At 41.6% G+C, this 27,971-nt stretch overlaps 4 protein-coding genes across 8 annotated transcripts; 2 read left to right on the forward strand and 2 right to left on the reverse strand.

Moving 5' to 3' along the window:
- The first annotated feature begins 57 nt into the window (after positions 1-57).
- On the forward strand, positions 58-4,225 carry LOC129592723 (zinc metalloproteinase nas-15-like). Of its 3 annotated transcripts, none has more exons than XM_055488826.1 (6): positions 58-277; positions 563-745; positions 1,153-1,276; positions 1,387-1,853; positions 2,184-3,062; positions 3,279-4,225. In XM_055488826.1, the coding sequence occupies exons 1-6, from the start codon at positions 67-69 to the stop codon at positions 3,332-3,334; spliced, it is 1,920 nt and encodes a 639-aa protein (XP_055344801.1). In that variant the 5' UTR covers positions 58-66; the 3' UTR covers positions 3,335-4,225. The 3 variants fall into 3 exon arrangements, with proteins under 3 accessions (XP_055344801.1, XP_055344802.1, XP_055344800.1); XM_055488827.1 differs by having other exon boundaries at positions 2,184-2,791; positions 3,085-4,225; XM_055488825.1 differs by having other exon boundaries at positions 578-745; positions 3,281-4,225.
- Positions 4,226-4,384: 159 nt separating this feature from the next.
- LOC129592744 (hatching enzyme 1.2-like) lies at positions 4,385-6,660 on the reverse strand. 2 transcript variants are annotated; one of them, XM_055488856.1, is made up of 11 exons: positions 6,515-6,660; positions 6,196-6,372; positions 5,892-5,983; positions 5,760-5,841; positions 5,578-5,698; positions 5,459-5,517; positions 5,355-5,402; positions 5,228-5,299; positions 4,922-5,161; positions 4,709-4,796; positions 4,385-4,653 (listed from the first exon to the last, which is right to left on the reverse strand). In XM_055488856.1, exons 1-11 carry the CDS (start codon positions 6,600-6,602, stop codon positions 4,398-4,400), a joined length of 1,323 nt encoding a protein of 440 aa, XP_055344831.1. In that variant the 5' UTR covers positions 6,603-6,660; the 3' UTR covers positions 4,385-4,397. The 2 variants fall into 2 exon arrangements, with proteins under 2 accessions (XP_055344831.1, XP_055344832.1); XM_055488857.1 differs by having other exon boundaries at positions 6,500-6,595.
- Positions 6,661-6,703: 43 nt separating this feature from the next.
- Positions 6,704-7,813, reverse strand: LOC129592745 (uncharacterized). 2 transcript variants are annotated; one of them, XR_008691007.1, is made up of 3 exons: positions 7,553-7,813; positions 7,048-7,412; positions 6,704-6,738 (listed from the first exon to the last, which is right to left on the reverse strand). XR_008691007.1 is itself a non-coding variant. In XM_055488859.1 (2 exons), the coding sequence occupies exons 1-2, from the start codon at positions 7,728-7,730 to the stop codon at positions 7,123-7,125; spliced, it is 468 nt and encodes a 155-aa protein (XP_055344834.1). In that variant the 5' UTR covers positions 7,731-7,807; the 3' UTR covers positions 6,796-7,122. The 2 variants fall into 2 exon arrangements, 1 of the variants encoding a protein (XP_055344834.1); XM_055488859.1 differs by lacking the exon at positions 6,704-6,738 and having other exon boundaries at positions 6,796-7,412; positions 7,553-7,807.
- A 1,266-nt stretch (positions 7,814-9,079) lies between these two features.
- On the forward strand, positions 9,080-22,625 carry LOC129592753 (PH and SEC7 domain-containing protein-like). Its single transcript, XM_055488866.1, has 11 exons — positions 9,080-9,439; positions 13,255-13,374; positions 14,225-14,659; positions 16,923-17,315; positions 18,155-18,532; positions 19,141-19,358; positions 19,665-19,829; positions 20,380-20,682; positions 21,359-21,493; positions 21,902-21,975; positions 22,100-22,625. Exons 3-10 carry the CDS (start codon positions 14,251-14,253, stop codon positions 21,947-21,949), a joined length of 2,049 nt encoding a protein of 682 aa, XP_055344841.1. The 5' UTR covers positions 9,080-9,439; positions 13,255-13,374; positions 14,225-14,250; the 3' UTR covers positions 21,950-21,975; positions 22,100-22,625.
- The last annotated feature ends 5,346 nt before the right edge of the window (positions 22,626-27,971 follow it).

Raw genomic sequence — 27,971 nt, forward strand, 5'->3', positions numbered from 1 at the left:
GAATCGTGTGCAACGCAGCAGTAACAGAGACAAGTACACGTTTACAACTACCTATAGTGCTTGCATATGTTGCACACAAGACAATCTGCTGTTAATTCGTTCTGCGTATTATTATTTATAATTAGAGCCTATTCTTATAAAGTATATTCGGGAATTCTGCAAGTGTTACTGCCTACGAAAAGACAGCTGCTGCCTCTGAATAATTATGTTATAATGAAGGCATTCGGATTGTTCTTCGGAATCTTTTGGACTGTTGTAACATCGCTTACATATTCAGGTGTGTAATGAAAATGTGTTATAAAATTGGGATTTCCTTGTTTTTCGTGTTATGTACTTACGATTAGTGTTTTATTGCACATAACCAGTCTATGCACTTCATTATGTCTTCATATCAACGAGTAAGTAGTACAGAAAAAAAATTTGTTAATTTGTCGCTGCGAGCTGGTCAAACATACTCATGATGCATAAAAGGATAGAGAGTACTGAGATTTCACATGTACCTAGTTTCTGCACACCGTTATTATAAATCTACAGTAGTCATGCATGTAACGTTGTGTCACAGTAAGCGAACCTGTAGGAGAGAATGCATCTGATAGCGATGCCAGCTTATATTTCAATGATGTAATCTGGGACGACGAGGACGATGGTGGTGCCAGGCAGTACATGCGGGCAACAGGTCAGCTTGCTCCGGGAAATTACTGGCCCAACAACGGAAAGGACATTCCTTACGCATTTGAACAACTCGGTAAGCGTTTTCCATGCTCCCATTATAACAGCATGCGCAAAGCGGCATATATTAACGCCCAGATTTTTTTGTAGATCCAGTCAGGCTAGTAACACATGCAACTGCTGTCCAATATTTTTACTAGCATTATAATTACAGAAACTGAACGCGTAAAAAACAAACACTGCAGAACTTGTTAACAAAATAAGCCGCAAAACTTCGTATGCAAAAACGATATTATCCAATGACAGCGCGAATTGCACGGTGTGGTAGCACAAGCGAAAGTATTTTATTTCAAAATTAATGGCCTTGGCATATTTGTATATGCTACTCTAGGTCCGATAAAATCGGCGCTTTGACTTATAAAAAATTAATTAGCGGTAATCAAATTGAAAACGTGAAAGCGGTAAAGTAATAATTGCTTTCAGATGCGGACCAACGACAAGCGGTGGAAAAGGCTTTGCGACTGATGGAATGGCGTACCAGCTTTTGCATAACTTTTAAAAGCCGGACACAAGAGCGGGAACATATTCTTTTCCAACCGGGAAAAAGGTAGTACCGTACTAGTGCAAAATAAAGAATACAGTGCTGATTTTTACTCATAACACAAATTGAGTTTGCTATTTATTATAGACTGCTAATTATGATTTATAATGATATAGCTGCCAAGCGGAAATTGGCCGTGTTCATGCGCATGCGACAAAGGTCAAGTTACACGCTGACTGTTTTTCATCGGGCATAATTCAGCATGAAGTCATGCATGCTCTCGGCATGTTTCATGAGCACAGCCGCCCCGATCGCGATGAGTACGTCACGGTCCTTCCTGAGAACATCCGAAAAGGCGTCGATCCAAGGAACTTTGATAAATTGCCACTGATGGTGACATACGGTGTTCCGTACGATTTGGATTCAATCATGCACTACGGCGGCATGGATATAGCACGAAGCGGCGGCAGACCAGCATTTGTTCCTAAGATAACCACGCAAGTAATTGGTCAGCGAAATGGTTTAAGCACTTTCGATGTGGCGCGATTGCAGAGAGCCTACAAGTGCTCCTTAGATGATGCCGCTTTTGAAAGGCGAATGTCCGAGCGAAGACTGAACATATCTTACAGAATAGCCACATCAGGTTAGCACTGTATGATTGATGCGTACTAAGCATTCATGTTGCTCTGTTATTTGCCACTAAAATGAACTGGTAGACCGGATGTTTGGACGGAAATGAAAGCCCTCTTCCGATACATTCAGGACCAATTACGTATATGCTTTATTAAATGTCCGTAACGAAAGTGACGCTGTTAAGTTATCAGGGCCCTTCATCCCGATAACAGATTTGGCGTTCACTGTTCAGTTCAACTCCAGGCGATGAGTGCGCTACTAAGTCTACAGTGCTGGTTCTATTCGTATTTATCGAACCATGCTAACCTGTGCATGCAACAAGGTATAATTGTTTTTATAGTTGAAGAAATCGCAACTGGACAATTTCCCACTTCTCCGGTGGCAGTGCAAATTCAGCCTTCGAAATCGCAGACGGTGAGAATTGGAGACACTGTGCAATTCCGTTGCATTGTCCGTAGTCCTATTGCCTACACGACGGTCTGGACAAAAGTCGGCGGACGACTTCTATCGCGTTACTCAGACGTAGCGGGAGTGTTGACCATTAACAATGTACAGCCACATGATGTCGGCACATATATCTGCACGGGTTCCAACGCCTACCAGAGTGGATCTGATCGTGCGGAGTTGAGCATCAAAAGCGCTGCCTTCCCGATTGAAGTAAAACCGTTGGCTAACGGTGAGAAGGCGGCACCCGCTCCGCCGAGCCTGTGGCCAACTGGTCCCGTTGAACTGCGGATTAAGCCGTACTTCCAGCGAGTTAAAGAAGGACAGCCAGTGGAATTCCGGTGCATTGCTACCGGTTCCCAAGTGCATCTATCTTGGCATCGCGCGCATGGTGGTCGTTTGAATTCACAGAGCACAGTAAACAATGGGGTACTCCGAATCCCGTCGGCTCAAGTTCAGGACGAAGACGAATACTTCTGCAATGGCACCGAACCGGGAGGACCAGTTAGCGCTCGAACATTCTCTTCGTTTTCTCTGAGTAAACGAAGAGAATGTTCGAGCAGAGAAGTAGTGAGGGTGGAATGTGTCGGTGACGGACCTGACGATGCAGTGTACTGGCATCGTGATTCAGCTGCGGGGCGTGTCGTAGCCGGGCCTGGTCAAGGCAGACAGGAGCAGGTGATTGAAAATGCATCCGCCGACGATGCTCGACAGTACGTCTGCGTTGTCAGAGACCCAACCGGCACCACCAGCTCATTTGCCGTGGAAGTACGAAGTAAGTTTGCTGCTTATTAAAGGTCAACAGCAACATGTCCTGGAAACAGGATTTTTCTCCCATTCACCAAACCCGGCGCATGTACAATACAGCCGAAACCAGCGTTTAGTCCAACCATCTGACAACAAGCCATCATCGAATAATTATAATCTGCATTCTGTAGCTATTGTCACCACTATTATTAAGAAATTTGTCTCTGCACGTGATTGTTCATAGAGGAAGCCAGGACATATCAAGGTGCCGGCGAAATTCCCGAAATCGTAAACTTGTAACCAACCAATTGCCTTCCGACCAGAACCCGGTATCGCGGACCCATGCATACTGAAGAAGACGACTGTAAAGTTCACGACAATTTAACCGCCAAGTCCTACCAGAAACCTTGATAGCCAACATTTTCGGACCTTTCTGCAGGCGGACGTTTGAACTGCATCTGCAGCATTTGGTCGTAGATGCACCCTTATAAGTGTGCGATCGCATCAATTCGTTACCCAAGAGGCGGTCGAATGTAGAAGAAATCTTAACTGAGCTCAGAAATTGCACCATTCGTGCTTTATGACCGGGCGTTTTCACCGATTTGCCTTTACTGCGTATTCTTGCTTTGGAAAATGGGATAAAAAAAAGAGGTTTAGTCAGGATATTAGGAATTACATAAACCGTCTGCATTGTTCGTGTCACTTTGCCTCTTTTCGACAATGGAGAAACCGTTACATCGCGTTATTGAACCAAAGTGATGTCGGACAGCTTTATAGTTTCCGTAACTCCTGGTGGAGCGCTTCTTATGAACGACAAGAAATTTACGTGCCTGTTAACTGCGCTACCAAGTCGTTTATAACTGGTTTTTTGGCCATCAAATCTTCTTCATAGGTTGAATTTTCATTGAATGATAACAAAATTTGTTGAAGAGGCAAATTTATTGAGATTGTACTGATCAGCGTATACCGCTATGAATTGTGTTCCAAGCAGATTTTCATTCATAATCGATTTAACTAGGATTCCACTAGTCGTAACTAGTTGCGCATTCGGCAGGAATGCCTAAGGATAATAGTAAAAATAATATTATTATTTTTATTATGATCCTGGTTGATTTGCTGGGTAGCGGGCCGCTTACGATCATGGCTAGTACGGTACTTACTTTGAATGGTCGCCTTTACCAAACAATTACAATGTCCTTAAACTATCTGAATGCCCGAAGCACCCAACCAAATGTTTCTTTGCGAAAACGCGGTTTGTTTGATGTAAACCATGGTAAAACTGATGCAAGATCCCGCAGCTTCGCATTCATAGTCGCAGAGGGACCTGCGTCACGTTACTACACGTGATAGTGAAACACAGAGTTTACTCGGATAACCGCGAAATACGCTTTGAACAGACAAAGTACAGCGACTCATCGCAGTCTGATTCGCCCGGCTTATGGACGTTACTGCGGGTTATCGTATTGCAGTTAGACACGTACACCCTCTCGTCATCGTCCAGGTCGGCTGCATCACTGGATAGCTGTGAGCTGAAAAATTCTTCGATCCTGTTCCTCGGAGTTCGAGAGATTTTGGCGTTCTTTTCCCGGCAGAAGGTCCGCGCTCGAGAGAAAGTTTTCCTGCAAAGAAAATCTGAGAACGGTTTGGAACGTACTTACAGAATGCGCTCAGTACTTTAACGGAGGTTCCGCTAGGAATGAAAAATAGTAGCAGGAGTTTTGAAAGGTCACCCAACCCTGGGTCGTCAGACACGTGGTGTCATCTAGCAACAGCAAGGTTTATAAGGAAAACAGGATCTTATGTATTTCGCGTTCTAGCTAAGGATTGTTTTTGCTAAATGTGCAGATACGAGCTAATAGTTTGTATCGATCAGCAATACGCACTCACCAGACGGTTTTCCGTAAGCCAGTTGGATCTTCTCAATATCCGTCTGACTTAGCTCCTTTCTCTGCCCCATTTTGGCGGCATTCTCTTCGTATTGCGGACCGTCCTTTGGGCGGATGGTCCAGGTGTCCTTCTTTCTGGCGAAGTCGTACATTCCGTAGTGCAGAATGGATCCAAAGTCGTACGGTTTACCGAACGCTGTAATTTCCTTATCGGTATACCTTTGAAATTGCAAATTCTGGCCTGCAACAAACAGACTTTGTATCGCGCTGTGAATCTGTTGGTTGCATGCCTCCAAAAACGGTTTACCCTTCTCGATGTTGTCCCAGTTGATGTCGACATATTGGTCTCTATCCGTTCGTGACTGTTCATGAAAAAATCCTAACGGCAGGCGCAAAATAAAATACCAGCGACATTCGTAAATCGTTTTACCAACCAATTGCGTGCATGAGTTCGTGGTGGACGTATCCCGGACCCATGCATCCTGAAAAAGACTTAACTAGAAAAGGTCACGACAAAAAAAAGGCGGCGAAGTTTTACCCGGAACTTGGAGAGCCAACGTTTGTTGACCTTTCTGCCGACCGACGTACGAACTGCATCTGCAACATTCAGCCATTGATACAACCCAAATTTATGTGACCTTTCGCCCATTCCCTTACCCGAAAGAGGGTCCAATGTAGACGAAATCCTTATCGGCGTCGGTCTTTTCCCGGAAGATTATAGGAGTTTTTGCTTGGAAGATCTGCAAGGCGTTGCGCACCGACTGTTTGTCGATCGGTCCTGTGTTGCAAAACCATCGCTGGGCTGGGCTACAGAATTTTTGCGAGGAAGGAGGTCTTACTGAATTGTCTGGATAGCATGTAAGGAACCACGCCACCCGGCCAGCGCAGATCGTCATTTTTCACGAAGTTGTTGGCCACTTTCTGTAACACAGCGGTTTACGAGATTTCGAACCGAATTGAGAAACTCCAACCTCTGTTTCCTGAGGCACTTTTATCCCGGGGGTGTATCCTAGGATGTCGCCCTCGAAGATATCGGGTGCCGAGAGCATTTCGCCTTCCGCGCCTATGTCCATCGGATTTTACAAATTGACCGCGTATTAAGTACAAGAAATGATTCAAAACCGAATTCGTCATGGATGGAAGAGTTTTTACGTGAAGTACAAAGGCCCACCGGATGGATTCTGTAAGCTACTACCCTAGGTCGGATGAATTTTAGTTAAATACTCTATTTACTTTTTATTATTTACTATTTACCCTCTTTTAATGAATACTTACGCGGTCCTTTGCCCGTGGTCTCCGTAATCTGCGCATCGGTGATAATCACATCCGCCACTTTTGTGGTGGAAGCGCTCGTCACCGGCTTCGATGTGCTCGGAGTTGTTGCTGAACAGTCAATCGCTGTACAAGCCTCGTAGGTCGGCGCCACGCTTGGCGGCAGAGCACAGCACCATTCTGTAGTAAAGCAAATTTTTCAACAATCTTTCTAGTTAGTAGCAGGCAAGAAAAGCAGTACACTTGATACGGCGAATTAAGAGCGCGGACGAGCATGTCAAAAGGAACAGTTCCGCTAGCAACGTACTTTAATTGCGGTTACCTTGAGGATCAATCGCCCAACAGACTCTTCCAGAAACTGCTAAAAAGACTAGCGGAACCAAAAACAGAGCGTGCACGGTAGACTGCATGGCGACTGTGATCGATGGAGCGAGATTTTATTATTGTGCGTGTTTTGGTGCAGTAACGAAGCAGCCGTCCTTGTTCGCATTTCCCGGTGCATGCACATAATGCAGCTCATATTGGACCGGTTTGTGCAATGTCTGCCTAGAGGCATTACATTACAGTGCATAATGAATTACAGTGAATTTTTGATCGCATCAAAATTTTAAACCCTTGTGTTGCTGTGTTATTGATTCACAATTATTTTATGTTGAAATACGTATGTATGTAAGGTATGTGACAGCGGCGTGATAGCAACTTTCATGTTTCACATTGTGTAAAAAATTCTACCGGCATAAATAAAAATGGTATATACCGAAATCCGGTACGTATTAGGCAGACGACGTTAGAAAACATCAAAGTAACTTTTTCGCGTGCTGCGAATTACGGTCATTAACTCATCCTACCAAATACCTTCATATAAGACCAATGTAATTCAGGAATATCTTAGAATAATAGAATGGGAACTTTGTGAATGGTTCCGGAAGACTATGTCTGGTTGGTGTCCACCGTAATTCTGATATCCGCGTGATACTTGTGCGTCTGGTTGCCGGGTGTGTCGGGAAAATCCGGGATGGGAATGGGCAACGGCAAGATAATGGTGTGGGAGTGCGACGAGCGATTGTTCGGCAATGCCGTGGCTGGATCTCCGGTCGTTGTCGTGCTGGGAATGGTCGGCAGTGTGATCTGTTCCATTCCCAGATCCTCCGGTTTGCACATAATCCGTTCGCAGGCCTTGTACGACCGTGCGATTTCGTCCGCCAACATACAACACCACTCTACGAGAATATGTAGTCTATGGTACTACGCAGACTTACAAAGCTTACGGACAAATTGACAATTAATTATTATTCGCTTATTAACTATGGCGCTGCTGCATCGGCTCGAAGCTTTATGTTGACATTTACGACAATCTTACCGGAAGGCGGGATGAACGATGCCTGACTGTGCACAATAAACGACAACAAAACGAGAAAAATGAAAGTTTTCATCCCGAAATTCATGGTAAACGTACGAAGAAGAGAACCTAAACAATCTTTGACAACGTTGTGACAGATATTTGGCATGCACTGACGGACAACATTGCCGAGACACATAAGACAGGTGTGCTACTATTATAGGTAAGTAATTATTTTATCGGTCCAAGAATGCAGTCAATGCACTACAACTTTGTATAGACGTACGACAACGAAAACCGCTTTGGTATTCACGTTAATAAGAATGACTCAGTGTAAAAAGACGAGCAAAAAGCATGGTGATGATTGAAACACTGCTGCAGGCACAAGTCGTAATTGCCACTTATTTGAATGTGAACGTCGATTTCCGCCGCGTAGAAAATCGTCAGAGCGTCAAACGTTATTGAGCCTTCTGCAGTCCTTAACCAAAAATAAGATGAACGTTGAGTAATTCCCTTGGGCCCGGCGAGAAACGAATCACTACCCGGAACCAGCGGACGCAAAACACCGCACAGGATGGTTTGCAGTACTGTTGAAAACTGTTGAAGCTTTGCTGAACATAACAGTTAACCGTTTTTATGTAAATACTTCGAAAAAAACCGGTAGTAACTCCGTTTTGAGCAACACATTCTCCGCGAATTAGGGTACGCGGAAGCCGATAAAATCAGATAATATTCTCTGCGAAACTGCATAAAGGTCACTTTTAAGGACGTTAAGAGTGGCATCCGCCGAGGAACCACAGCATCCATATCACCGTCTCGTTTAGTGCTAGCTATAGGTCGTGTGCTGAAAAGGACGCTAAAAAAGTTTACTGCGAAATGCAAACTAATTTTTGTTCATAATAAGGAAAGCGAACACTGAAATGGTGCAATCTACCAGGAAAGATTAATCAAATTTTACGGAAAGAGTTTGCTAACGAGTCGTTAGTAACGACTATGGCAATACTGCATACCGTAACATAAATGTTTGAAAAAAAAACAAGAAAGTAATAATTTTACTGGACCAGGATTAACCGGGCATGTATTTGTTATGCAGTAAATCTGTATTAAAATGCAGTAAACAAAACTGTGGTTTTGATTGGTTCAAACAGACACCACGCAGTCATAAACTAATCTCAGTTCGGCAATTCCTTGTTAGCATCTGCAAACTGCAAAGCGAAAAATTGCGAACTATAGGTAGTGCTGTAAAATCTGCAGATTTCGTAGTTAAGTGACTCAAGTCGAAGTATTGTGGACAAAGGGAAGTCACTCGAGTTACTACCCTCCACGGGAGGCGTTTAGTCTGTGTATGTTGGCCCATACGGCGAACATCAAAATTTTTGAAATGGTGCGTCATATGAGACACGTCTATAAGTCTTCACAGCCGCCATTCCATTGCACGCAGAGCGGTACTGTTAATGGAACTCCCCACCAGTGTAATTGGAACTACCAACTGTGCAGCTGCTAATCTGCAGATTTCACTTCGATTGACCCACAATCCGTCTGGTGAACAATCGGGCCCACTCTGATTTCTCAGCCAACACGATTACTCCGCCACCGTTTCATGTTTTAACCTTGGATTCCCTTCCTTCCCTTTTCCCGTGCCTTTCTTTTATTTTTCCTTAATATCCCATGTTTTTGCTTGTGTTTAAATAACGGGGGGAGAGGCAGCATGGTAGACCGACCTTGAACGGGGCTGGACTGATGTTGCAGCTGTCATAGACTGATTGTCAGCGTGTCTTGGCGTGTTCTGCGATCTTTGCAGTTTGATCTATCGTGTGTTCATGTTGTCTGCAGTTTCAGCGAGGGTTTATTGCGTCTGCCATTGTGCCAGCTGCTTGTTTAACCAGCCATTCCCCCGCTGATTACGAGGTAAGCAACGTTTTTTATCGCTAATCAAATGTTATGAGTTCTTACTGGTTTTATTCGAATACGGTGGAATACCCAAGGAGATCGTGCTCGCAGTGATATTAATTTATCGTTTTCGCAGCTGTTTTTGTGGTATTCCAGCTGTTAGCGATTTTCTTCAAATTTCTCTTCATTCTCTTTTTTTCCTTCATACGAGGTTTTCTTGCGAAGAAATGGAAATTAAAATTTGCTTTAGAACGCATTCGTTAAAAGTTCCCTAGAAAATGATTTTATAATTAATAATATTTATGAATATTATTAATTATTTTTGTTGTTGTTTTATTTTCGATTTTATCATTGATGGGTTTTCGTTTATTGTTTTCTTTTGTTTTTATAAATTTTCATAACAAACGCCCGCAATTTGTGTGAGGAGCTTAATAATCGTTAATTTTATTTTCCAGCATTTTAAGTTAAAATGGTTAAAAATTACTTTTTAACCATTTTTTTCTTTTATGGCAGTCTGAATTTCTGCAGTTATTAATGTCGAGAATCGTGCAGTTTGGAATTTCAGCGAAAATTTGTCGTTTTCTGTGATACATGGATTTGTTAATGATTTCTCTTTCGTTTAAATAAATTTTCAATCGTAAAAAAGTTGCCGTTAACTAGAATTTTTGGAATTCAATAAAAGTCATCTGAGACTTCTGTTTGTTTTGAAGATTGTGTGATTTGCGGATGCGCATGAGTGATTATTCTCGTGCTTTGTCCGCTAATTCTTTATTGGAAAAATTTTGCTGCCTTTTAAAAGAGAACACGATTGTTATTGGTATGAAATTGTTGTTATGCTAAGCAAGCCAAAGAATGGATCGTTCTCCTGAATCGGCATTTTCTAAGTGTGTTTGCGCATATGTTCGCCGTCCGACCGAAGATATTGATGTTGGGAGTGTAAACATGGCAGTGCAATTGGTAATGTGTCAGTCATTTTTTACGGTTATACGTCGGCGATGAAATTGTTCTAAAACAGCCGGGGCTAAAAATATTCCGCAATCTCCGTCAGTTTGGCAATTTACGCTCGCCATTTACCGCCAGATTACTGCACGCTTGGCCCACTTTTCCCCGTGGAATGGCTGTTTTCTATCTGTCGCACGGGTTCGGACGAATTTAATTAAAAAAAATTGGGACAGAAATCGGGTCCGGGAGACTAACATGGATTTTTTCACTCGAAAACTTCCCTTCGTTATTTTTTGCGGGATTTTTGCTAATTATTGCACAGTATTTCTGCCTTTGATTTTTAATTTTTCGCGAAATTTTCTCATAATTTCGGCTTTAAAATTATGTTAATTATTTTTACGTTGTTCTAGAATTTCGAAATCGTTGATTCTGAAATTTGTGTGCTTTCGCAGATTTTTATGCGCAATAAATAATTTGATTGGTGATTTTTGGTTGACTTTTTCGCAGCCATTGATAACGAAATTGTGCAAATATTTCACACATGTCAGTTGGCCGAAAATAAAGCATTTGTACAAAATATTCTTATTGATAATTCCCCTCAGAAATTATTCAGCCGGAAGCTCTTATAAATTTACAGGCGGTAATATTTTGTCATTTGTGAGAAAAATGGAGATTATGTTTAATATTACGCAAGTCATCTGTAAAAATTCTCCTAATCGCTAATACAAATAATCAGTACCATTGAATAATTTATCTCACGTGCTAATGAGCCCGCAGCGATAGCGGGGTTCATGTTTTGAGCGTTTTTCAATGTCGTGAACTGAGTACACACGGTTCTAGTGGGGCTGCTTGGCCTCCGGACGCCCACACAGTAACAGCGCCATACTTCGCACACAGCAGCCGGAAGTGGCAGTGTTGCTGCAGTATTGTGTAGTAGCGATTGCTGATTAATTGAGGCATCGATCGGCGATGACCAGTTCGCTTATCAATGGTGGCCTTTGTGCGGAAGATCTGTGTCGCAGCGCGGCGGTGTCATTCAGGAATTAATCGGTCGTTAATGAGCTATATTCAGCAGTTTTCTATTGATGATCGCTATGTAAATACTGTATTTGAAAAAATACATTAAGCTTAAATTTTCGAAAAACAAGCCTAAATTTTTGGAAATTAAATAAGCATGCTTGATTTTTTGGAGATTAAATAAGCAGGCGTAAAGTTTTGCAACTTTTCGAAGCTTAAATTTTTGAAAATTAAATAAGCATGCTTAATTTCTTAAAACTTTTTGGAAGTTTCTATTTTTTGAAAATTTAATATGACAATTATAATATTATGTATCTGTAGTTTTCTCAAATTAGTATTGAATTTTTTAAAAATATATTTGAACTTTTTGCACTTTGGAACGTTTAATTGGTTTGCAGAGATTTCTCATTGGTGATGTTTATTTGTTTGAAAATTGAATGCGATTTTACATATTTTTGTCAAACACCGGAATTTTCTCGGGCTCATTTTATTGTGCTGTGGAATTCTTCAGCAGCTTGTTAGAATTGTTAAGAAAGTGCACAATTCTGATAGCGATTATAGCGGTGACAAATAGTCTGTTGTGCTTTCTGTGAAGACTGTAAGTTGAACCGGTAATTGGGTATGCTTGAAATGGCGACGTTTTTCCGTTAGGAAACTGGATGGACGTACTTACTGTACTATGTAAGACACGGTCCGTTTGCTGCTTTTTTCCAACTGGTCAATTGCTGCGCGTGTCCGATGATGTTTTTCTCACCAGTGCATCAAGTTGAAAAACGTGTCAGACGGAAGACATGTTTCATATTTTATTTTTACAAGCTGACGGAGGCGGAATCGCAGTAGTATAGCGGTTGTGGGTGAATGGTTTCGATGGGAAATTTTTAAAAAATTGTGTCAATGGAAGCCTTTTAACGGACAAGATAACAAGCGATAAAAAAGATATTTTCAATAAAATACGTTTGTTAAACATTTTTTAAATATTAGATATATATCTTAGATATTAAAAAATATATAAATATAAAATTTGCATGTAAAAATGTGTTTTAGTTTTTTATTTATGCAAAAGTAATTAAGAACGCGTTTGGAAAGGAGATTTTTTTGCGTTAAAAAATTAGTTTTAGTTTAAAATATAAATTTTCTCTCGCTTCGTTATTCATTTTGTTATTGCCAACAGGCAGTTGTTCAGTCAGCGTTTTTTTAAGCAGTACAGCGAGTAGTGTTTTATGGGAGCTTGTTGTTTCCTTGGATAGAGGCCCTCATTAGCATATTTGTCCGGTGTTGAACCTTGACTCACCTTTGTGACTTTGCACAGTTGCATGTTATTATCACCTCTTGTTGACGTTGTGTCTCGACAAAAACGCCGCATTGTTATGCTAAGTCAAGGACTGTAAAGCATTGTGTATCCGGGGAATTTGCGATTTTTTTCTGACTTTTGTGTAAAAAATCTCGTAAAACTTTTAAAACAGGTTGCAAGAATCTGTCGATTTGATGGTAAATCTGGGAAGAATAATCGTTAAATTGGAATTTTTAAATTTTTTTTTCGTTGAAATTTATCGTATTTAAGTAATTTCTTTAAAAACTTTCACGGTCTGTTTTTTTTTGCGTAGCAGATTTAAGTAATTGATCCACTTGATTAGCAGGTTTGTTTTTGAAACGGTTACAGTGGGCGGGTGTGGTTTAAAGATTTACATGAGAGTTTACACAAACTGCGGCCAAGTTGCCGCTGTTGTATAAACCGCACAATACCGATTACGGTTTACATTGCCCATGTTGGTTTTGTTGGCGACAACGGCAGTCTCAGAATGTACGCTTGCAATTAGTTTTTCTTGATTATGTTGAACAAGTGTCCACTCCATCAACACAATTATGTTTGACAGCGCCTAATTAAGGAACATCGCCAGGAAAAAATGCCACACTGATCTACATTCCTTCACCCTTGACGTCATCCGCCAACTGCCGACCGAGCGAAGTTTCCATCGGAATTCACAACTAAATTGGTAACAAAACAATGATCCACGGAATCAAAATGTGGCCGGGAATTTTTTTTGTTGATATTTTTTATAATTTTTACAATATTCGTCGACATTTATAGGCTTTTTTGAAAGATTTTTCTTGATGTTTACAAAGGTACATGCTTTTTTTTATTTATTCAAAATTAATAAATATAAAGATTCACTATGTATTTTCAAACAGTTTCGGTTTAGTTGTCTTGCTCGGCGCTCCGCTTTGAGACATTTCTGCATGTAATGCGGATTGAATTGAAGGTGCATACATGTGATTATATCGTAGTACAACGGCTTTACCGTGAGGTAGCAATCCGGAAGTATGTCTTTGTTATTACGAGAAAAAACCTTGATAGCCGAATTAAAAATTAGAAAGCATTTTGGTATCACTAATTTTTTTATTTATACGAGTACATGACTTGATTCAGTACGACTGAAAAATTTTCCCCTTTGAAAATGCTTTTAAACTTCTGACGTCAGTACTTGTTCTGTGTTCAGACCGTTATATGGTTACTTTTAATGGATTTGCCTATATATGGCAATTTCGCACGATTTGTTTGTTATCGGTTTAATTTATTGTAATTGTGTGGTATTCTTTTTGTAGTATGTTTTTACGTTGGATTAAATAACTATTTAAGTGTGTGCACGAAAAGATTGGTCGACGCGGTTCTGGTTTGTGGTGTTAGAAAGAAACCCGATTAAATTTTCTAGCTGATCATAACGTTTCCATTTATTTATGAATTATTTAGTTGATTATTCGCTCGTTGTAGAAGTATTCAAAATTGCTGGCTAGTGGCTATGCATTTCACAGTGATTTGTCTTCTCTTAATTTGTGTCTATTTAGAAGGTTGACCGCCGTAGCCTCCGACGATGACCTCGGTGGAATCGCCGCAGTCGCTGTCCTTATCGGAGCCCCGCAGTGGCGACGGGAGCGGCCTGAAGACCTCTCCGCCGCGCTTCGAAGCCTACATCATGACGGGCAACGTGATGCTGTCCAAGACCAACGTGGCGCAGGCACCTCCGCCCGGGAAGAAATCCAAGGGCGCGGGCGGCGGCGGACGGATCTATGGCAGCAACAACGTGGTGCTGCGCTCGCCGGTACAGGCGCGCCGATCGCCCGGCGGCGGCGACAAGGAGAACGAGGAGGACGGAGAGATGAAGGGCGAGTACGTGCAGAACGTGTTCGAGTGCTCGGGGCAGGATGTGCACGGGTTCACGCTCAACACCGTGGTGTGCGAGAAGGACGGGGCGTCACCGGAGGTCGCCGTGGAAAGTGCCGGTCAGTGAAGAGATGGCACTTATTTTTGTCATATTTTTTCGATTTTTTTGTAAACGGAAACTATTGGTTGTATTTTCTTATTTTTGTTTGGAAATAGTAGCTGCTTTTGTATTGCTTTATTAATTTATTTGGAAATATAGTTTATTTTTGCACTCTTTTGCCAGTTGTCTGGAAAAAATATAATTTTGGTACCGTTTTACTCGTTTATTTAGGGATGGAAATTTTTCGTGGACTATTTTACCAATTTATTTGGATATAAATTATTTCTTTACTCACTTGTTTAGCCATTTACGTATTGGGAAAAACAGATTATTTCTGGATTTTCACTTCGCAAGAATTTGTCAGTAATTCTGCAGGGTTTCGTAGAAAAGGGGCTTGAACGATAGGGGGCTATAATAATATTTGTCTTGTGTCCGCCCATAAATTGTATAATTTTAAGGACAAAACGTTTAGATGTCCTAGCATAAACCTGCGTGTAATATTTTTAAAACAAATCGCGGTGGAATTCTTCAGTTTTGCTGACACGTCTTTTAAAATTATGAATTACTGATTGTTTCCATTATTACAATTTGAAAGTTATGAATTTTGAAAGGTAGAATGTGCTCGCTCGTACGGTGGATAAACGATTTTTATAGTTCGACACTGCACCATGAAACGGACTGTTTATTTGCGTATTGTGCCGCATCCGGCGGTTCACGCGATGTGTAGACAGGATGCCAGATGGTTTTCTCACGTTCTCACCGCAGTTTCGCTCATGGGAATCCGTTCGTAGCGGCGCACAACTTGTCGCGTTGTATCGTTGTTCTTGTTGTATTCCTGGGCACGTACGCACACACACACCGAGCAGTTTGTGGGTTTGACACAAATTCAGCCGCGGTTTGTAATGTCGTTATCGGCGCGGCCGTGTTTGCATTGCAATAGGCGATGCGTCATTATTCGCATGCCACCGCCGCTCTATTTTTAATCAGCTCCCTAACCCAGCGCTGTTTTTATTTTTGGGTTATTCTTACATCGCGTTGGGGTGTTGTTTTGCAGAAGAAAATAACAGCAAAGATCCCGCTTTTTGCGGGTTATTTTTACTGGAATTTTATTTATATTTTAATTGAAAATTTTGCCGAAATTCTCTGCTTATTATGATGGAAATGGGATTACTGATATTATCGTTCTGGTAAGCTGATGTTTCTGGACAGATTACGCAATTGGAACGCGGTTAAAGCGATTTTCTTTTAAGAATTAAAAATATTATTGTTTTTATTGTAAGTGTTTTTCGTAGTTCGGTTTGTGGGGAATGTTGCCTTATTTGTACTTTTGGTTGAAAATGGATGAATATGATGCTGTATTGTTCGCAGGGTTAAGATCTGCGCTGTGGGTTTTCTGATAGGATGATTAATTCGACAGCTAACCGCTTAGGAACGATGCTGTTTGATTATGACTGGTGTATTGAACACTGTATTCCATCGATTTGTGATGCTAATCTAATAATCACAACCAGTCTGCATCGTTAGAGAAAGTTTGCCGGTTTTCCATGCACTGAAGAGCCGAAAAGTTATGACAATTGAAATCTGCAGCTGGTGTATCGATTTTGAACTTTCATACTGAATTTAAAATCAAACGCGAGTCAGACGGAATGATTTGGATAAACATAAAATCTTTTCTAGAAGAATAATGCAAATTTAGATTATGTTCGCCATTTCTTAGAAATTAATGCGAAACAGAAAAATTTTAGCTGATTATTCGAGTTATAAGGCAGTTCATGGAATTTTTAGATGATACTGTATCGGTGTAGCTTTGTTTGCGTGAAAAAGTATTATTTGTCTGAGAGTTTCCCTGCACTGATTTTTTTCGTCAATACCAGACTGGGTTTTACTGATGTTATTATTATTTTTCTCACTCTGCAGTAGCCAGCTTCTTTCATTGGAGATATCTTACCAGGCTACTGGAAAATTGTTTTGGTTAGCTTAAAAAATAGAGTTGTAATGTTTTGTAGTGAAGTGGCAGTATAGCGGTACGTATAAGACTGGTCGTATTAACTACTGCGGCGTTTCAAACGTAATTTCAGCAATAATAATGCGAGAGAAACCTCTTTTGCTGTGAAGAATAAACTTGGCAGGTTTTATGCTACATATATAGAAATGGAGGGATTAAAATAAATATTCGTATGACAGAAACTGCACGAAATACTGCCCGATAAATCGGAGAATCTCGGAGACGCCGTTCTCTCGTATGAACACTTGGGAAAACCCGGTTGATTTACTTTTCACAGTTCTGGATGGAGTGGACGTGCGGGACAGCGCCAGTAGCGCCACTCCCCCGCCCCCGACACCCCCGCAGACCTTATCCAGCAGTCCCGAGGCCCTGATCCGCGTCCCCACGCCCTCGCAACGCGCCGTGACCCCCGAGTCGTTGGACGACCGCCCCGTGTGGACGATCAACGCTCCCGTGGCCAAGGGCGCCGTGGTGACCAGCATTCCGGCGTCGCCGCGCCGTCTCGGACGGGGATACCGGGAGATTTTGAAGGAGGAGACGATTATTACTGATACGACCATCTCCGAAGTGACCGACACGCAGATCCAGAGTACGTTTATTCAGCCGTCGCCCCGGACGCCGCGGCACGGCGGGGAGCGGAGGCTGGTGGAACGGACCATTGATATTGACGGTAAGAGTTGGTTGGTTAAGTAATTTTATAATTGTAAATTTATTGGATTTGTTAAATAATTCAGTATTTGTTTTTATTATTTAATTTCGGTTTAATTGTTTTACTCGTTTGTTTATCAATTATTTTCCGTACCCTCAAACCGGTAATTCATTTTATGAGGCATTGCGTTTGATCCCAGGGAAATGAATTAGGTTTTACGCGAGTATGCGTTCTTGATGAATTTTAAATTTAATTTTTCGCCGTTTAATTCTTGTTTGTTTATTTGAATTATCGTGATTTAATTTTGTTGAATTAATTGGCGTGTGTAGATTTGGCGTGTACAGATTTTCAGCAGATTTTGTTTTTAGCAAATTGAACTTGCTGCTTTTATCCTTCGTTATTATGACGAAAGTATTTTAATGTTAGTAATGCAACAGATGTCGTAGTGAAATGGCTGAATATGGGCTACTGTAGTCGCCAGCTATTCTAGCGAATACAATCTTGTAAAATGACTGTTGTGAAAATTCCTGCTGCTGTTTTTCTTCCTCTGTAGACTGCTGTGGAAAAATTTTTTTGTTTTGAATCAGCATTTAAACTTGCATTTTAGTATTTTACGATAGCTTCGTTAGTGAATTTATCGCAGATTAATTAATGTTTTGGATTGGTTTGGCCTAGTCAGTTATATTCTCGTGATAAAAATTTCTCCCAATTTTCCCTCTGACTATGCGTTGCTGATATTGACTAGATAAATTGCAGTAAAATCACTGTTGCAAGAAACAATCGAATATCTCTGTAAAAAAATCAATAAACAGCGTTTGGAAAAAATCCAGGCCGACTGACAATTAAATAACATTGCACAGTGGTCGACAGTCCACCCATCGCGGAGCCAGCCCCCGCGGCGGATGATAATATTCCCGTCGAAACCAACGACGAGTTTGTCGACGAATCAGTGCAGATTGAGGTTCCGGTGGACGCCGACGACGTGCAGCTGCAGCCGAGCATGATGCAGTCGGAAGATGTCCCGCCCGCGGTGGACGCGCAGGGCAACTTCGTCCACCCGGAGTCGGCGCGGGCCTGCATGGAGGTGTTCCCGCTGGACGGGATGGGCATTGACCAGGCGCTGCGCGTCTTCCTGTCCCAGGTCAAACTCACCGGCGAGACGCAGGCCCGTCAGCGCGTGGTGGATCTCTTCGCCATGCGCTACGTGGAGTGCAATCCGGAGGCAGTGTATAATCGAGGTCAGTATTGATTCGCGGTGGATAATTTCTGTTTGACTTTGACAATTGATTTTGTGGAAAAAGAGAGCAGCTGATTTTTGAGCGAATTTTTGCGGTTTTTTGCGGCGGGCGCCGTTGCTTTCTGTCCGAAAAAAATCGGTTTACTTATTCACTTGTGTTACTTTAAAAAATAATTAAGATTTTTAAAAAAGGTCGCTTTATTATGTTTTTTCACCTGACAGTATTCAGCTCGTTTAGCTCGTTTGATGGGACGTATCGTAGTAAAATGGCTTAATGCCCATCCCATTAGACCATTTATTTAGCAAATAAAGTCTTATGTACTTACATTACCGTTGGAAATGATCGTGGTTTGAGTTATGGGGATGAGGTTTTATTTTCAACATTTTTTTGACATTTTTAGCGGTTGTGAACGAATATTATTGAAAGTCTGCATAGCGCTTGACACTGGATTTTATTGAAAACTGCACTTCCTTCAGTGAATTCGTTATTCATGCTAGGACAAGCCAGTTTAAGCTTTGTACATTGTTCTTGTTAATGCTGTACTACTACAAAAAATCTTGGTGACGTATTAACTGTTGCGGTGATAAGTGGTGTGGATGGGTGTGCAGACTCGGCGAACGCGGTGGTGAGCGGGATGCTGATCCTCAACAGCGACCTGCACAGCGAGCACCGGCCGGCGCAGTCCATGAACTGCAGCCGCTTCCTGGCCAACATCCGCCAGCTACCGGTCTGTCGCGATGTCCCCGACGACGAACTGCAACGACTGTACTATGCTATGAAAACCAGCCGCTGCCTCTGCCGCCCGGCACCCATTTCCAGGCACCCGGTACGTTGCGGAAATTTTATCATTTTTTTCCTGTTTTCATTAAATAAACAATATTTCATCAATATAATAAAATACTTCATTGGTATAATTAATGTTAACCGTAATAGAAATAAATAATAATTTAAAAATTTCACGAAGAAAATAGCGCTGCATATTTTCTGAAATTATAACGCTGCATATTATCTGGTTGCGTGCTGAAGAAAATGGAAAAGAAAACAGGAAAATCATAAACAGGATAAAAAATCGAAATTCATGATTTTGCTAATCGATTTTCCCGGCTGAATCAGTTTTTTTCTGTGTGTAGAGCGAAATGGGCACACAGCGGCGGAAGCGGCGCCGGTGATCGCCTACGAAGGCCTCCTGTACCGGAAGTCCTGCTACGAGCCCGGCGGGAAGGCCACGCGCTTCGGGAAACGGGGCTGGAGCAAATTCTACGTTGTCATCAATGATCTGTCGCTGGAATTCTTCAAGGTAATACCTCCAGTAATTTTTCTAACATCGTTATGTAATGATTTTACAGTAGTTAATCTTTTTTTGTTATTCATTGATTTTTATTCTTCAAATTGATTTCGTGAACGCTGGTCCTTACTTGCTGACTGTACCGTCGAGCCTGTGTAAACGAGCGCTTGTGAGGTAGGTTAAAACTTTTGCTAATTTACAGCGGATGAAATTTAGGGTTTTTGACGTTCTGCGTTGGCGCTGCTGGTTACACCCTGCCAACCATCACTGCGTGTCTGTTTTGTTAACGATTATTGTACAGGGTAAAAAAGGAAATGGTACTCTAGAAAACCGCTATCGTGTGTTACGTGAAGATTGCGTGGTTGGCTGCTCCAGTTCCGGGTCTTGTAGCCATTACACTACGAAATCACGATGATTTAAAGACTAATTTGAAAACCGCAATGGGAATTTTCGAAGAATTGCAGAAAAATCGAGAACCAGTGTGAAAGTCTTGCATATTTTCGTACATTTTCAAATATGATGATGAAGTGCGATTAAAATTAAGCAAATACGCCGTTTGTAGAAGCAGGGCGCCGAATCGCCGGTCCTCCGCGTTCCCCTGCACCACGGGTACGCCCTCCCCGCCACGGACTACCGGAAGCGGCGCAACGTGCTGCGGCTGTACGGCGTGGACCAGTCGGTGTGTCTGCTGCAGGCGGCCAACGAGCCGGAGCTGCAGCGCTGGCTGGACGCCGTCAACCGCACCGCCGCCGTCTTCTCCGCCCCCGTGGCCCTCCCCGTCGGCTCGCAGACCCTGGCGCACCACACACGCCGCATGAGCACCATGCGCCCACTCTATCCCACCGGCAAGAGCCTCCTCTCTGTTGTAAGTCCAATTATGGCTTTTTTTTGTCAAAATTACCCTTCAGAAATGACGGCGTATGTGTGATTTTTATTGTTGTTAGTTTTCTGATAAAAATTTGAAATTTTGTTAAAGATGAGGAGTTTCGGCTGATGTTTTATATTTTATTAATAAGAATTCTCTAACAAAAACTGTAGAGATTTTCAAGGTGGATTGCTCTAGGGGGTTGATGATTTAGAAAAAATTGTTCGTTCAAGCGAATTCGTTTTTATTCTCCAATATTCGGAATAATATTTCAGATTTTGGAGGTCAGAATATCTGATTATGCCGCTTCACTACGCAGTCACCCATGATAATAATATTATTCTTGCCGCTTGCGGTGTTGGGTAACACACAGCTCTGCGATCTGCACAAATTGTACGGCATACAAGAATACCGAGGAAATGCTAGCAAAATTGCTTGCGTAAAGCTCGTTGTGTTGAATGTACATATTCGGCTTTTTTGCAATTTGCGGTACATAGAATTATTGGGTTTTATCAGTTATTATATTTTTTCGGCTTTTACAGCGCTGGTTTCTGTTATTTAATGGATAAATATGAATTGCTATGGCTGACTCAGCTGGTTTAGTCGATGGATTCGTTTTCTCGCGTTTACGAAATTAATGCGGTTTTTATCTTGATATTTGTGTGTGTTTGTGCAGGATGAGCAGATTGAGGAGCTGCGGAAGTGTGATGAGCGGCTGCTGCGCGAAGTGGAGGCGCTGAATGTGCGCCAGCCGGAGAGCAGCTCCGAGGCCATCGCCATGTCCGAACAGCTCACCCACTACCAGCGCGAGGTACGCAGTAAATTTTTTAGGCCCAGTAAATTTTTTAAAAAATTGTCAATTTGAAAAGCGCAACTTTGCAATGTGAAATCTCTATTTCGATAAGAATTTTGTCATTTGTTTTGCTTTGTTAATGCGTCATAACTCACTCATACACATGAGAATCGTCAAAATAAAGATGTTGACCAGCCATTGCACTACGCATAGTGCACGCGCAGTTCCAGTATGCTCGATTACGTATTATAATTAAGAATATTTGGAATACTAAGATATTGATTTAAAATATTAATTAAGAATATTAATAACTAAGTAAGTTCAATTATTTTATTTTGAAAAATTTCAGCTAATTTTTAATTCACTTTAGATCGAATTGCTTTGTTAGTCTAATATAATTGCTTTATCGCCCTGATTTCTTTGCAGCTGCAGCGGAACAAAATCTACCAAGATATCCTGTTGAGTATGACGTGAATCGACGGATGTTTCTTTCAGTTTCGGTAAGCGCCATTTTCGCTGTAATTTATTCGCTTACGGCATTTAATTTAATTAATAATTTTTTTTATCAGCATTTAATAATTTTATTCACCAGAAATTTATTTTCTGATAAATTTCCGTTTGCAGGTGTCTGCTTGCCGGAAACAAAGTGCATACTGTACAACTCCTCTCATATAGTCGGGCGTCTTCCCAGTCATGTTTTTTCTTCTTGGCTCTCACTTCCGGAATCATTATTTTTTCAGCGTTTCTTTTTTTTTGTATTGTTTTGGATTATTTTGCGTTATTTTTGAGGATGTGTGCCAATTGTCGGTATCTTGTCGTTATGTTTGTGATTGGAATGGCAGAAGAAGGGCGGAGAAATGAGGTTTTTTGTTTTTATCTCTTTATCGATGAAGCTTTTCCCTTATTTTTTCTGTTGCTGCGCGTTACGGTGGTTAGTTTGTTGGTGTGATTGTGCTGCTGTAGTCAGAATGGAAATAGAATGCAACGGCGCGTGCGCTTGTTTTTTTGATTGCTCAGATGTGCTTTTTTTTGGCTGGCAAAAACGATACACTGTTCCTTTTATTATTATGTCAATTATGATTATGTCAATATTGAAAAGTGCATTCGTTGAGGATAAGGAAAGCAAATGAATGAACACGTATTTCGTTGATTTGAATTTCGGATTTACATAATAATATGTGCCGCATTCAAATGCTCTGGTACAACTTATTAAAAGTTATTCAGTAAGTCCCGGTACGTATTTCAGTAATTATGTTTATGCAATTGTCAGCGAAAACGGAGTGTTTGACCTACCCATGATACTTATACGGAAAATGGCCCGGTACAAAGCGTCCAAAATGGTATACACACATTAAAACTTTCCCTTGCGCGCACTCCGAATCACTTTTTTGTAATACTTTTTGTAATACATCTGAGCAATCAAAAAAACAAGCGCACGCGCCGTTGCATTCTATTTCCATTCTGACTACAGCGGCACAATCACACCAACAAACTAACCACCGTAACGTTATTCTAAAGCAAATAATTTGTTTACATTGTTCTGAAAACCGTTTGCGCGCGCAACATCCGGTTGCTGACATATGGTGAAACAAAATGGGGAAAAAGTTTAAATGCATTGTCGTGTACCAAAAGTCTGGTTATCACCCGATCTTCTTGAAACTTTGCTATAAAAGACGCATTGCCGTAAAGTCTAAACTGAACAAATATCAGATTCACAGCATTTTTTTCCAATTTTAAAATGAATTTCAAAAATTTTAAAATTCGTTTTAAAAATATGGGGAAGTGCTATAAACCTGAAATTGGTTCACTTTCGATCTTATGGTGATGTGTCTTTTATAGCAAAGTTTCAAGAAGATCGGGTAATAACCAGACTTTTGGTACACGACAATGCATTTAAACTTTTTGCCCATTTTGTTTCACCATAACTCGGCAACCGGATGTTGCGCGCGCAAACGGTTTTCAGAACAATGTAGGCAAATCATTCAGCTTTAGAATGACATAAAGTATTACAAAAAAGTGATTCGGAGTGCGCGCAAGCGAAAGTTTTAGGCTTTAGCTGTATGTATACCATTTTGCAGGGACGCTATGCACCGTGCCGATTTCCTTATAAGAATGCATCGTTTTAAAGCAAGAGCTGTAAAAAATGTTCAAGATTCTTTAGGATTCATGTTTAATTTGTATTTACCGTAGTTCGATGGAAACAAATAAGAAAAACCCCATTTTTTACCTATCATCAACCACTGTACTGCAGTTACTAACAAATGTACGAACCGTGGACGTACAGATACATCCTTAATATAGATTAAAAGAGGCGGCATCGATTTAAGCGGCTCTTGTAGCGTTATTAGAAAATCTTCGAGAATAACAAGTGCATGGGTGCAATAACAACATCGCTTTCAATAATAATATGAACTTTCATCGAACGTACTAGTCACAAGCGTATTTTTAAAAAAAAAAGGTTAAGCCTGACTTTTTTATGTTTATTTATTCCGCTGCATCGAGCCAGAAACAAATGAAAATATAACATTTGGGCTGTGGAACCTAGAAGGAAACCTGGTTGTTTCCGGATTTTGACGGATCACAATTCTCGGTTAAGAAGATGTACAGTTTTCAACGCATTTAATGATTAATCACGTGGAATACAAGTTTCGAACAAAAAATCCGCACACAGCAAATCTACCAATCCTGAAAACTTGACAAACGAGATGAGCAGAAGTCTAAAAGAAAGAGCCTCCACATGTCACACAAACTAGGTCACTGGTTAGCGGTCGAAACGCAATGCGTTGAATTAATAACCCCAGATCACATCGTGCGCAACAAGCAGAAAGTCCAACTCCAAACCTCCACGTCCCATTCGCCAGTACACAGAGCTCGGAAGATTCACCAGCCAGGAGATTCGCGAAGATGGCCACAGACAGTTGAATGAAATGAGCGAAGAAGCGATGAAAATGGTAGGGTCCACCAGGGTTCCAGAGTCCATATCCACGGTTCCCACCCCCACCAGACACGAAGAAAGTCCACACGGAACGCCAAAGCACTGCACTAGCTAGGTCACTGGTTAATGGTCGAAACGCAGAGCGTTGAATTACTAACCCCAGATCACATCGAGCACAGCGCCCAGAAATCCCCCGCAGTCCGCCCCCGAGGCCAGCTAGGTTCTCCCCGCGGCCACAACTCCAGACCCCGCAGTGCTCCATATAACCGACAGGGAAGCAGGGCGACATCAGATCAACAGTTATGAGTAAGAGCAGTAAGGAGTATCAAGGAATGGAGAAATGTGCTGGAAGACAGTAAATGAGGCGCTCCAGTAACGATGAGCTCGTGGCGAACAATTCCGTGAGATGGTTTGTCCCTGCCAATCTGGTTTGAACCAGAAATGGCAGGGCTACAAATTTGCTCGAAAAGGCTTAACCAAAAATTAAGTGAATCGCAAGAAAAAAACAAGATCTCTAGACAAGTCTGTCTAGAGAAAAAAGATGTACAGTTGCTTGATCACCTGGTGAGCGGCTGCGCAATCCGTTCACACGTCTACTGGGTCTGGATCCGGCTTGTTTCGAAGCCAACATATCCAATTAGTCCAACCAATTAGTTCGAAGCCAACATATCCAAAGCGGGCGATATCTGTCGGCAGAGGAAGATGATACAGCACAAGGTTGGGGCAGGTCGGCTCAAAAATACTAGTTCCTGGTAGTTTGGCCACGCATGGAGCGTAGTCCAGATGGAACCAAGCCAGTATTCCCTTAAAAAATCATAGGGGATTAAAAATCTTCAAGAACACGGGGCTGTTATGCCGTAACGTTTACATTTAAACAATTTGAAAGATATATTTTTCGCAGTACCTTTTTAATAAATTTAGGGAACCATTCCACCAATTTCTGTGTTCCGCTCCCGCAAGGCAACCCGCGCCAACATTTTGACAACAAAAATCGTGGAAATACGTAAGCCGGCCAGGATAACTGATGCTGCTGAGAAAACGGTTACAGTTATGTAGTATACATTATTATCTGTGTTATCCTGCTTATCGTCATCTGGCTTATAATCCGGGAGCTGCAAAGTTCCGTTTAGATTGTTAAGCGAAGTGGTGTTATCCATCGCAGCTTTTAAGTAAACCGTAAACTAGATTCCGCCGTAGAAGGAGCCAGACTGACTCGGTAATATGATTGTATTGACGACTGTACTAAAGCGCTCACACAGAAAGTGCACAAAGAGGGCTGCTTATTCAGCGAACCTCACAGCCAACACGACGCGCTGTGGTATTGCTCAAATAAAGGAAAGGTCATGAACAGGAACGCACACAACGTCCATAAGGCTGCCTTAATTAATTTAACACATTATTAAATTTTAAGATCGTCACGTATTAGGACAAGGAATCTCAATTAATTTTCAACTCGAAAAATCAACCGCAGCCATACACAATACCTGCTAGTAGTTTGCTTACCAACAGCGTGGTTAGCTGTTAGTTACAAACCCGTGCATGGCAAGTCGAACGCTTCAGTACTCACTCGGTCCTCTTATTCTCGATTTCGTAATTTTTATAAGTGCATACCGTATGCACTTATAAAAATGCAGCATACGTACATAAAAATATTCCGATGTGTCTAGAAGCATGAGAGACCGTAGAAACAAAGATTAACCGTTCAAACTCTTAACTAAGACGGCACTCATCAAGAACTGTACTGGTTGTGGCCATAATGCTGTACATACATATGTGCAGTATTTCCGCTCCTCCCTACAGTTATTTGTCTTTTTAATGCCGGGTAAGCTCAGCCATCGAACTCTATCCGAGGTGTTTGCAGTCAAATTTAACTTTAGCAACCAAACTCGAAATTGACTAGATTCAGAATCGGTGGGGAGCCGGAATTGCTGCAGTAGCTGATAAATGTAAAAAAAACACTTAGCGCATAATGGTTACAACCACCTTTCCGAACCGCATAAAAGTATCCTCTCATCAGGGCACATTTCACGGGTATCAGTTCAGCAAATTCTGATTTTCTACAAAAGTGTGGACTACCTATGTAGTTTGTTTTGAAACAGCTTCGTGTGATATGTGTCACGATTTACTGGGCCAAACAAAAATAAGAATGTACCATGTACTGCAGTACTGTACAATATTAGTATGCAGTGGAAAGGATTGCTGCAATTCTGTTACAGTCTATTTTTGAAATCTTAATTTTTTCTTCTACGGGCGCATTGCACTTTAACCGAGGACCGTTCCTAATTGTCCGGCATCGAAGTAATTTGCAGCAGGTGTCCGTTTGGCCCATGCCACTGCCAGATTATAAATTTTCGAAAATTCGCTACTGACTAGTTCGAAAACAATGCACGTTTGAGCTTTGCAGGCAAGCTAAATATTGTGAGGCGCGAGGGCCGTTTGACTCAATGGCAGGCACTTGCCATTGAAGTACTTACGCACCTCTTGTACATACCGAAAACCTAAGAAACTTGCGGAATATCCGAATTTTCTGAATTTACACAATACACCCTATGTGTAAATGTAAAAGCAAACGTGGTAAAGAATGCCCAAGTAGCATCTACGAGAAATCTTTACTGGATCAATCTGAAAGAGCTTGTATATACTGGCTGGCCCATAGGCGCTCGGAGCAGTGATCGATGTGCAATATCAAAAATCAGCGGTGAAGTGGTACTTGCTCTTCAGATAATTTGACCAAGTTTCCGGCGTTTACCGCAGTAACAACACATGTACTCTGTACAGTATTAATGGCAGCAGCACTAGCCGTCCCATAGTGTTTCTTCCGGACAGCCATGACCGTCACAGCCTCACAGGTATTGCTGTAGAAGCTTGTTTAAATCGTCTTGTGTTTGCATCACTGTTCAATCCATTGCGCCCAGAAACCGAGTGTTTCAGCACTGTCCGCCACGTCAGCGCCAAGTAGCATCGTATTGCCAGACGGGTCTGGGGATCGTAGCAGCTGGTACTTACCGTGCGAGCAAGGTCTGGCTCACTTAAGGAAGGGAATTTTCTGGTCAAAACAGGAAAGTTATTTTCGCGCTCGAAAAACTCGTAAAAAGGAGTATTGGCATTTCCGCTTGATGATTTATATGGTCGAAAGACGGATGCTCTGCTATACACTCAATGTGCAATATATACTCGACAATACAGAACGTATAAGTGCTTACTTGTTAATGTTGGGTATCAGACTCTAAAGAATCCAGTAAAATCCTATATTTCGCGCGGCTTTCGCAAATACAAAACACAAACGGCCGTTACTTTTAATCCATATCAGAATTCCTTCAGCGAATCATCAGCATGGCATTACTTGTCTTACAGATCAGCACTCTTAAAGATTTGTTTCGGTCATATTTTCCTTTGCTGAATCCGCAGTGCAATATGACTGAAACAAATCTTTAAGGGTATATAAGTATCCTGTATCCCTTTTTTCGGTTTTTCCTCAAAGGTTTGCCATTTTCTCAAAGCTAACAGTTACATCAGTGTGGTCACTGTGCTCTATCTGTGGTAAAAAGAGTACTGTACTGA

The sequence above is a fragment of the Paramacrobiotus metropolitanus genome, unplaced genomic scaffold (genome assembly GCF_019649055.1).
Source record: "Paramacrobiotus metropolitanus isolate TYO unplaced genomic scaffold, Prichtersi_v1.0 Parri_scaffold0000055, whole genome shotgun sequence".
NCBI classification, from domain to species: Eukaryota; Metazoa; Tardigrada; class Eutardigrada; order Parachela; family Macrobiotidae; genus Paramacrobiotus; species Paramacrobiotus metropolitanus.